Source organism: Platichthys flesus, chromosome 6, assembly GCF_949316205.1.
Source record: "Platichthys flesus chromosome 6, fPlaFle2.1, whole genome shotgun sequence".
NCBI classification, from domain to species: domain Eukaryota; kingdom Metazoa; phylum Chordata; class Actinopteri; order Pleuronectiformes; family Pleuronectidae; genus Platichthys; species Platichthys flesus.
In genome coordinates, this window is record NC_084950.1 from 3,627,985 (window position 1) to 3,638,561 (window position 10,577).

Consider the following 10,577-nt stretch of genomic DNA (forward strand, 5'->3'; position numbering starts at 1 on the left):
ATCAACCTGGACGAGTAAAAATAACCAAATTATTTCAGATTTCCATTTTATTTAGACTCATTCCTGCAAAGTTTCAGCAGCTTCACATTCTGACCTCAGCTTCACGACTCACTGCTGATTTGATCGGGACAAAATAAAAACTTCAACTCATGGAAGCCATTAACATTTTTAAAGCCACATTTGAAATTCGCCAGCCATGTAAATTCCGCCTGAGAAATTGCCCCATACTTATGATACAATAATTCATATTTCCAACAGGATGAATTTAAACAAATCACTTTACCCTTTATCATTTTTTGGGCAGTTAATAACTAAATACATCCAACCAGTGAAATTCCCATCAGCCTCTGGTGGCAACATTTTAGCTTTCTACTTTTCTGACATAGGCAAATATCAAGCCTGATAAAACTTAACACCATAATTGAATCAGGTGTAAACACACAGGAAAGTGGATCCAGGATTTAATTCAAACACTTTCCATAACATTGCAAGATGGATGCACCGATTTCCCAGGGAGTTCTTGGATGTTTATAAAGTAAAAAAAACAAGAAACATTTAGGGAACTGGTATCTTCAAGGAGGCTGTGGAGGTTTGAGTTCTGTTAAGTGTCTCTGCAGTTGTCTCTGACTCACACGTTCATGGACACAGTGAACACACAGAACAAGGGAAAGCTCTTTATTAATTTCTCTCTGCACAGACTTTGACCAACAACACAAAGCCGAGACGACAGAAAACATTCCAGCATCTTTCCAAAAAAAGACTGACGGGAACACACGTCACATCACACGAACACACACAAACATTTTCTCAAACTTTGCATTGAACCCGAAGAGAGAAAGAAGCGCGTCCTTCCTTCTCTCCTCTGGGTCCTGTGTCACAGTCTCTTCCTCGCTCCACAGCTGTCAATCACTGTTCCCTCAGCCAATAGCACAACTTGCAGTCGCTGTGGCTTGGGACGGGAGGGGGGGTGTGGGGTGGGGGGGTGGGGCAGGATGTCGTCAGAGTGCGGGATTGGTTGCTCGGCTTAAACTGCGTGAGACGTGATTAAGGGAAAGGAAGGGCGGCGGTGTCACGTTTGAGAGCCACAATAGGAAAGAAACACAAATAGATATTAGTATAGTTAATTCAAATTATAAAAAGGTTTTGAATGTCACTGAATTTTGTTTACTGGGCTGAACTTTGTCCGGAGACACAGAGACAGTTGAACTCACAGCTGTGAAAACAACAGGAATACTGAACATGTAAGTGTGTGTTTGACTTTTACATGATATGAAGTTGTGTTGCCTCTGTTTTGTGTATTCCTCTGTAACAATGCATGTGTGCATGACCTTTACTCTGTGTGTGTGTGTGTACATTTCTTATGTGAGGTTACCTTTTCTGACTTATAAACATCCTACAGGCAGGTAAACAAGCATCAGAGGCTGTGTGTGTGTGTGTTTGTGTGTGTGTGTGTGTGTGTCTATCTGTAAGCCCTGTTGAGCCGGGGGTACGGCAACATGATTGGGTCCACGCTACCTTCGCTGTCCGAGCTGCTGTCAGAGTCGCTGCTGCCAGAGTAAACCCACATTCCCGGTAAAACGCCGACGCACACGGCGGCGGACGGCAGGTGTAGGACGCCCTGGCCCGAGCCCTGGGGAGCCGAGGGCGTCGTGGACGTCAGGTCGGGGACGGTTTGTTGGTCTTCAGCTCCCCCTGCTCCTCCTGCCTCCTGTTCTGAACAACACAACACACTGTCAGCGTCACGCACAAATGCACACAGGCTCGTCTGTAACAAAAAAGGTCAAGGATGGAGGTGAGTGAAGAAGATGGTGTAACTATGTGTGAATATTACCTCAGCCAAGGAGGTTATGTTTTTTTGCCTCTGTCCGTTTGGGGGATGGTTTGTTTATCAACAGGATTACGTAAAAACAACGGGATGGATTTCAACGAAAACTTCTTGAGCCAAGAAAGAACCAATTACATTAGAAGGGAAAGATTCAAGGATCTGGCTGAAAGGAATCAGGCAGATTGAGGGCCCTGACGTCTACGAGCGTGAGCAGCTTGGTGCAGAGCGAAATAAAGATTGTGGCTCTAGCCGATATAAATGTTTTTTCATTAGGGGGTTGTTGAGTAAATGCTAATGTTGCACTGTGACTGTAAAGTGTGTGAAGTAACTGGGGTTCCAGGGTCAGTTTCCAGTGTCTGTGACAGAGAGCACTCGCTCCATCTATCAGCTGAGCAGTGAGTTTGTGTAGCTTTTCTGTTTGTGTAGCCTTTCTGTTTGTGTCAGCCTGAAGCAGACCCTCGTCCTGTTGGTCCTCAGGCTGCTGCCCACCTGTGTGTCTGTCTCCGTTTCCTGTCGTTGCCGCTGTGATTTCCACCTTCTGTCTCTTACTGGTGTCTGACGACTGGGAGGAACTGGGAGAGAGAAAAACAGAGAGATTTGGAGGAAGATTTAAAACTGAAATGTCATTGTTTGAGCCCGATAGAGCTCCTCGTGTTGTTTGAAGTTAATACAGGGTTTAGAGAGTCCCAGCATTTGATGTTGAATTAAATAAAGAAGGATGATGCTTCTGCTTTTCCTCCTGCTGCACACAAAATGTACCATGTACTTTGATTAACATGGAGGAGGCAGAGTCAATGTGCTATACTGCAACCACACAGCCGGGCCTCTCCAGATGTTTCTGGATTATACAGCCTACTTAAAGTATAGCAAAATATAAGTTTCATCACAAAAAACAAGAATCTGTGTGTGTGGGTGTGTGTGTGTGTGTGTGTGTGTGTGTGTGTGTGTGAGTGTGTGTGAGTGTGTACCTGCGCCTCTTTACAGCTCCAGCCAATAAATGGGCTTGAGACAGGTGACTGGTCCTCTGCTCTGGTCCTGAATGTTTAGGTACTACCTTCTTTTCAGGTTCTTTGCGGGTTTCAGTAGACGCCTTCTTCACTAGAGCGCTGTGACGGTGCAGAGTTAAGATGAATCAACCATAATGGAGAGGGAACAGAGCATCTGCAAACATACGACCCATTCAGCCGCAGTCAATTCAGCAAGTAACAGTTTGGCCTCCCTTCAGGAGGAGCCATTAACTCTGCTCATCGGTGCTCCGGGAGAAAAAGTGACACAGTTCTGAGAGGCTAAGAAAAGCCGCGAGGCACAGAAACCGAGTGAGAGAAGGAGGGATGAGAGAGCGACACAGATAAAGAGGCTAAAACAAGACCAGGAGATGGACAGAGCTCAGGAGACGTGAAACAGGGTCGAGAGACAAAGAAGAAGAAGAAGAAGAATCACACAGGTGGAAGACAAAGCCGGGGGAATTCGGTGCATGTGAGCTACAGATGTGTTCAGGCTTCACCTCCGGCCCCCACCTGAAAGAACTTTGTGTTCACAGCCGCAAGTGACTGCTTTAAATCATCACCGTAGTTACCAGCCCTTGATTCAGTTTCCACGACAACCCATTCCCTTCATCCACAGACAAACTGTCAGAATTTCTTTTTGTCTGTTAGAAGTATGATATTGAACATAAGGTCAATCTGCATAAATAAAATCAACCAAAATAAGTTACAATCTGATTTTCCTACAAAAGAAGATTCATAAATCATAAAGACATACGTTGTAAAAGCTCAGACGAGCTGTAACACAAAGAAATGCCTTCACTGTTTCCTGTTCACACAAGATAGGAGGTGTATGTGAGCATAGGACGTGTGTGTGTGTGTGTGTGTGTGTGTGTGTGTGTGTGTGTGTGTGTGTGTGTGTGTCTGTGTGTGTGTGTGTGTAATCTATGCATGATGCAGTCCCAGCAGGGGCTTGTCTGTGCTGGAAAACGAGCCTGACTCTGCCAACACTTGGAAAGCTGCTTATCACGCATGAAGAGACTCACATATAAGCAACATGCATAAGCTGCAACTGGGGGGGGGGGGGGGGGGGGGGGGGGGGGGGGGGGGGGGAGAAGAGAGCCTGAAGTGAAGAGAATGACCTGAAACCAGCTGGAAAGTGGTGCGACTGTCAGACCAGCACTGGAATCAGGACATTTGACTGATATGCTCTAGAGGGGCTGTAGGTTGCTCCAGAAATTAAATCCCGCCCCCCCCCCCCCCCCCCCGGTGATATCTGGAAAATGTCCAAGTGAGTCAATGTGAGAAAACAGCAGGCAAATGTCCCGTAAAATGCACAGCGAGCAAGTGGGTGTGTTGATGACGATTCTAACGCACGACTGAAGCCAAACTGGAAGAATAAGAATATCTCAGGATGATAAGAGAGGAGCGATAAACGTGGAACAAACTGACGAAGATCTCAACTTGGTAAATCAACAGGATTCCAGAGCAGTGTCAACAAACAGAGTTAGACGTCAATTCCGGCCTCTTGCAGGATCTACAAAGCCACTTCTCGCCGGATCAAGATTTTTGTATCTGTTTGATTTAAAGCCCATCCACACTGGTCACACAGAGGATTTCTAAAGAGGTTGACGTGTGGACACTGCCTCAAAATGTTAAAGCTCTAAAGCTGCAGCTTCATTCCAACATGATGAGATGTCCGAGCTGAATTCTCTCACTGGTCTCCAGACAAGTGGGATTTCATGGACTAAATAATCAAGACAAATGATTATTCCACTGCTGTGACTTCCCCTACATCTCTGCGCTCATTTCTACATCTGATCTATCTCAAAAATGGAGAATGAAAGCTGAATATATTGAGACCACCACTTGAAGGATATTCTGTATTCCAGCAGCTCCTTCTTCTCCTCGTCCCTGCGTTGCTTCTCCACCAGGCTCTGTTGCCGGGAGACCTCGTCCAGGAAGCTGCTCTCGTCGTCATCCAATCCTCTCACCATGTTCCCTGTCACCATGGAAACAAACATGCTCTCAACACATGCATTTTTTTTTTCAGACATCAAACCATAATAGTAGGTTTCAAAATCAATACTCGAGTAACCTTCACGTGAAAAGGAAAATCTTGAACAGCAGCTGAACATTTGTCAGACGTGTGATTTTTACAGTGAGAGATATTTTAATGCTTTGACTGAGCGAGGGCTTGTTTTTATCCCAGTTACATAAAGGAATGATGGGATGTGGATTTACACAGCTGCAGATCGGCCAACTGGAAGTGAAATACAGGAAAAGAATCCCTACATACAATTGTTCACGACTGTGGGGATAATATAGCAAAATGAAACAAATAATGCGTCTGGACTTGGAGTCACTGAGAACTGGGGCCGAGGAGCAGATCACCTCCCACAGTGAATTGAGGGATCAGGTACAGTTGGTTCAAATCACTGTGGGAGGTGATCTGCTGTGTGAAACCTGGATGAAAACTAGGAGATAAAAGTCCTGACAGCAGCAGAGAAACAGATCAACAAAGACCCACTGAATTTGAACTGCTCCTCATATTCCTCCTGCTTCTTGTCTTTCTGCTCCTGCAGCCGCTCGAAGAGGGTTCGAGAGTCGTACGCCTCCTCAGGAGCCTCTGAAGAAGACACGGACACATATCAGGATGTTGATTTGGAGCTTTGGTCAGTTTTGAATGTGTGTGTAAATGGCTGTGTGTTCTCACCTTCTGGATCGTCGGGTTTCCTCACTTTGTCCCACTCTTCCTGTCTTTGCTTTCTTTTCTCATCAAGCTCAGTTTCTGACACAAACTTCCTGCTCAGGTCGACAGCTGGTACCCCTCCCCCTTCCATTTCAACCTGCAAACACAAACACACAAACATTCAAAGCTTAGATTTGTCAATGGTTATTCCTCTGAGAAGCAAAGATGAAAATGTGTGGATTCAATCGACTCGATGTCGTTCAGCTGATCAATCTGATCCATTAAAACTCAGCTTATGTCCCAGGAGCCAAACCCTGTAAACACACAGCTATTGACTCCTGCATGAAGCCACTACTCATCTGTGTTCACTGTTCAATACTAACTGGGACCGACGTGAATTCAAATTAATTATAAAACAATTAGAGCAGGAGAAAACAAGTAAAAGACGATATAATTTCAGAATTAAAAACACTTAAAATCTCAGACATTTTCCCTTTTTCCATCAAATTTATGAACGTCTACTATGTTTGATTGTGGATCCCACAACAATCTAATAAATATCAAATGTAGTTTAATGATTTTTTTCTCATTTTACTGCAAAACAAATCCATAACTGATGCAGCCGCCTTCAATTTCATCTTATCGCTTCTTGAATTCATTTTGCTTGCTCATCACATTTTGCTCGCTGCAGTAATCTGTGAATAAACAAGGCACATGAGTCAAGCACGGCTTCTGCAATTAATTAATCAATCAGTAATAGCAGGCTCCTTATTATTAATTACTGATGCATATTTTTGACTCTTGCTACTGTGATATTGCAAATGTCTTATCTTATAATAGTATAATTATAATAAAACAATGTAATGTATAGCACTTTTAAAAACAGAGTTTACAAAGGAAACACGTGGCCGGAAAACCACGTTTAGGTCAAGAGTTCAAATGAAATGAATAAATAAAGAGCAACTGAGTCACGTGGAAGCTTGTAACAAATAAAAGCCGTAATATGACAATAAAAAGTAAAGGTGAAAAGAAAACGATAACGATAACATAAAAGCAAGTGTATAAAAATGGGTTTAAGAAGTGATTTAAGCAGGTGTATCTCATCTCAAATATCGTCTCATATTTATGGATGTTATAACACTGTTGTAGGACTCCGGCTGTGAGGGTGTGGCTCCCTCTACCGGTCACATGTCGCCATCGCAAGTGACTGAAAGATTACATGAATTTAATGAAGGAACAACACAAAGAAACGACACACGACGTGACGATCGAGTCGATCGTGAACTTTGCAGCTGTTCATTCACTCGTGGGCGTTGATCTCAGGGGGCTAGCAGCTGCACCTGCGTTAGCCACAGCCGGTTAGCATGTGGAAGACACACGGCTAACGACACCACAGTGACACAACACGTGTGTTACTGTGTTGTAGAGCAGCCCTAGTGGGTGTGTGTATGGTTGTTCTGGGTTTGGGCTGTTGAGCTAATGGGAGAACACGAAGGAGCCTGATGGGGCTGCGACCGTACGCTAAGGCTAGCTGCACTAGCATCAGAGCTATCGGTTACCGCCGCGGCTCGGGTTGCGATCTGGATGTTTTTCCCAGACGCGCAGACTTTGGTTCCATCTCGGGACTGATTGATTTCGCGTGTGTGTGTGTTTCTCATGTTTGACACTCACCAGCCTGTGTGATGTTACGGCTCCAGATCAATGGCGTTGTGAGTCACCGCGAAAACGGCCCGACGCGCTTTTTGGCGATGTGACACTTTTAGTTCCGACTCGGTTTTATTTTGGTTTCTGCTGCATCGAGGGAATTTGATCCGTTAAAGAAAAAAGACACGTGCTGCTGGCTCGTGTGTAAATAAAACATACAGGAAGGAACTACATGCAGTTCAAGGATGCAGATCATTTATTTAGGTTTTTAAATAATTTCTATTCTGAAATGTACTTTTTTGAAATTTACTCAGATGTTAAAATATTATAGAACCTATATTATTCACTGATGAATCTCTGCTCTACTCTGCTGCCTGTTTTATTTACACTTTCTTAAATTTAAAGTTAAACCCAAACCTGCAGTGGACATTAACTTAATTAAATATCCATGTAGGCGCAGAGATAGTGTGTTTATAACCGCTATATTTATTATAGTTACACTTACCTCTGGGAAACATTCTGGTGAAATTACAATAAACTGGTTGAATCTTGAGATATGACAGAATATATACAGAGCACATCATGTCCAGAAACAGTTAATGGTATACCAGTATTGAAGCAGAGCTCCGTAACAAAGCATTAGGTTGTTTATTTTTATTCATTACATAGAAAAAGCATCAGATGTCTTTTATTTCTTTACTTTTGTAAAAATGTTATGATATTGAGGCAGAAGTAACAGACATATCTGGATATTTTTGTGGTCCATCGTATTTTTGAACACAACCTTCAGTTCTGTACTGTTATGTGACCATAGTTTGCCAGCTCTGGCGGAGGGGATAGAGCGGTTGTCCTCAAACCAGAAGGTCAGCAGTTTGATCCCAGTCCCCCACCTGCACGCCGAAGTGTCCTGAAGATACTGAACCCTGAGTTGCCCCTGAACCAGACTCAATCTGACCCCTATAGAACCAAGATGCCTTATTTTACTTTATTTCATTGTGGGATGTTTGCGTTAAAGAGCTTGGAGCTTCTTTTATGACTCCAAATCTGTTAAGAAGAAAGTAATCCAGTCTCTTGAACCTCTACTTAACCTGTTTTGGCTAAAGAAAGTGTTAAAATGGCTAAATCAGAGAGTCTGTAGTACAGCTTCAGGACACAGCACCACTGTTTCAGATTCTAGTTTCTAATAAGTTTAAACACATATTCAAGTTTAACCTTCAGCAAAGACAACAGCAGAGTAACAACTCCATGTATTACGAATGTTTATGAAATATTTAATTTGCAAAAGCATGTTTTTATTTTCTTGTTGTTTTTTCACTTAGTAATTTACATCATGACAAAACATTCAGAAAATATCCCACAGGATCAATGTCAATTTAATTTTCAAAAGGTGTGCTCCAGCAGGAAATATCAAAAACTATGAACCAAGCAGTTAATGAGTAATGAGTCTCTCAGCTCTCTGATGGTGGGGGGGCAGCCCTGCGTACAGCCTTGGCCAGAGCTTGTTGGATGACCGGGTACAGTTTGTAACATCCCTCGATGCAGGTCCGAACCCCTGCTGTCAGAGTCTCTTCAGTCATTTCTCCATCCGACTGCAGCCCAGAAATCTGGTTCAGACTCGGGAGGAAAGCAACAGTCAGATTTCCCTGATTGTCGCTGTCGACTGAGCTGCAGCTGTTCTGCTCCGTGTAAGACGGGTCGACCACATAAGAGTCGCCGTCCTGCCGGATGGAACAGCCGAGCACCAGGTCGTACATCTCAATCCCTGCGTCTGCGAGAGCGAGGGAAGCGCAGGTGATCGCATGGGCCAGAACTGAGCCGCTGTTCTCCAGAACCATCACGTTGACCTCGATCTGAGAGCGGGGGTATTTCTGGAGGCACACCGCCGGCTGCAGACTCTCATGCAACATCTGGGACAAGTCTTTGTCCTGGCTCCCCTGAATCCAGGAGCCCCTCTCTGGGCAGGAAAACGGGGCGAAACGCATGTCGGTGGTTAATCTGGACAAACAGAGAAACACAGAGGTTGATTGATTACAAATCGCTGGTAAAACACATTGTAGTGATGTGAATGGATGACTAGTGGTCTCTCAATCAAAACAATGACATTGTGAGGTAACATTAAATCATGGGAGCTTTGCACAGAGGTCTCGGGATCTGAAAGCGGGGGGGGGGGGGGTGCAGGGATGTTTGTTCAGCTTATTCCTCTAATGCAGATGTTCTATGAATAAAATCCTGTATTTGTTTAGAATACAAAGCTAAAAGCAACCACAGTCTAGTGATTGCATTATTAAAATGTGGTTTAAAATGGATAAAAGAACAATATAACAATATGTCAATAAAGACAACTATAACTCAGACGTGTGCATAAAGGTGATATCACGTCAAATACAAGTGAACAAATGAAATGGGTCTTTTTGAATCGGAAATGGAAAGTTGATTTATCTGAGGTTGAGCATTGCTGGGAATAATTGGGATAATGCAAGTTGATAAATCCACAATATGTACATAGTAGAGGTCTAGTTGCTTTTAGACATTTGAATATACGGTTATATATAGATATATTTTAAAGTACAGCAGCTTACGATACTTTTACTTCTATTACTTCAGCACCTACTACACTAATGGCTTTTTATCATGACTGGGCATGTTTATAAAAGCAGTTAAATATTAAAACAATAGAAACATAACTATAACTTTTAATCATTTAGTTATATGGATAATTGTTTCAGTCTTTAGGTTTTAGCTACATGTTTCAATATATTTTTCCGAACTTGGACAAGCGGCTCACTGGATTTAACGCCTTTTCAAAGTGTTTAACTGTCTGTTGAACAAATGGATGAGTGGCTCCAGACCTTCCACACTTCATGTCGGTCTCGTCCTTCCTCTCGGTCTCTTTGGGGCCGTACACGCAGCACAGCAGCTTGGTGCTTCCAGCCTCCAGGTACGCGGAGCCCTTGGCCTGGCTCACCAGCCCGCACCGGACGAACACGGGCCGGACGTCCACCTGACCCCATCGTCGGCCGTCCGCTCGGGTGCCGAGGGACGGAGGAGCGGCCGCGGGCTTGCTCACAAACAGAGACGGGCTCTGAGACGCCTCCGGGCCGCGAACACGTTTGGTGTCGGTCGGCATGACGTGGAGAGAGAGACGGACACACTTCACAGAAACAACAGCGTGTGCGCGGGTCCGGCATGAAAACCCGTCCGATCAGAAACGTGACACGCAGATAATTATTTCCGCCAGATCGTGGAGGTGGCTCTGAATGAAATAGCATCAGCGATGGAAATAAATTAAACCTGCGTGTTTGTGATAATTATTATTCATACTTAATAAATAATTCACAATATATTAAAAGGAAACGATGTGATAAGTTTTATGATGACTCAACATATACACGTATACATTTAAACTATAAATATTTACCGACAAAAAACAAAA

The 10,577-nt window shown here is 43.8% G+C and overlaps 2 protein-coding genes across 3 annotated transcripts; both read right to left on the reverse strand.

The window, feature by feature from the left end:
• Nucleotides 1-661: 661 nt before the first annotated feature.
• On the reverse strand, nucleotides 662-7,273 carry psme3ip1 (proteasome activator subunit 3 interacting protein 1). Of its 2 annotated transcripts, XM_062390012.1 has the most exons (8): nucleotides 7,172-7,273; nucleotides 5,525-5,657; nucleotides 5,339-5,437; nucleotides 4,688-4,810; nucleotides 2,794-2,932; nucleotides 2,315-2,397; nucleotides 1,516-1,713; nucleotides 662-1,029 (listed from the first exon to the last, which is right to left on the reverse strand). In XM_062390012.1, exons 2-8 carry the CDS (start codon nucleotides 5,649-5,651, stop codon nucleotides 1,025-1,027), a joined length of 774 nt encoding a protein of 257 aa, XP_062245996.1. In that variant the 5' UTR covers nucleotides 5,652-5,657; nucleotides 7,172-7,273; the 3' UTR covers nucleotides 662-1,024. The 2 variants fall into 2 exon arrangements, with proteins under 2 accessions (XP_062245996.1, XP_062245995.1); XM_062390011.1 differs by lacking the exon at nucleotides 662-1,029 and having other exon boundaries at nucleotides 1,036-1,713.
• A 1,117-nt stretch (nucleotides 7,274-8,390) lies between these two features.
• On the reverse strand, nucleotides 8,391-10,343 carry exosc6 (exosome component 6). Its single transcript, XM_062390863.1, has 2 exons — nucleotides 9,994-10,343; nucleotides 8,391-9,139 (listed from the first exon to the last, which is right to left on the reverse strand). Exons 1-2 carry the CDS (start codon nucleotides 10,269-10,271, stop codon nucleotides 8,593-8,595), a joined length of 825 nt encoding a protein of 274 aa, XP_062246847.1. The 5' UTR covers nucleotides 10,272-10,343; the 3' UTR covers nucleotides 8,391-8,592.
• Between the last annotated feature and the right edge of the window lie 234 nt (nucleotides 10,344-10,577).

Coding starts and splice junctions, on each gene's coding strand:
- exosc6 (XM_062390863.1), bottom strand. CDS start 10,271: ATGCCGACCGACACCAAACGTGTTCGCGGCCCGGAGGCGTCTCAGAGC. Junction 9,140..9,993: donor ACCGACATGAAGTGTGGAAG/GTCTGGAGCCAC, acceptor CTGTTTGTCCAG/ATTAACCACCGACATGCGTT.
- psme3ip1 (XM_062390011.1), bottom strand. CDS start 5,651: ATGGAAGGGGGAGGGGTACCAGCTGTCGACCTGAGCAGGAAGTTTGTG. Junction 5,438..5,524: donor GAAACCCGACGATCCAGAAG/GTGAGAACACAC, acceptor TGTCTTCTTCAG/AGGCTCCTGAGGAGGCGTAC. Junction 2,398..2,793: donor GGAGCTGTAAAGAGGCGCAG/GTACACACTCAC, acceptor TCTCTCTCCCAG/TTCCTCCCAGTCGTCAGACA.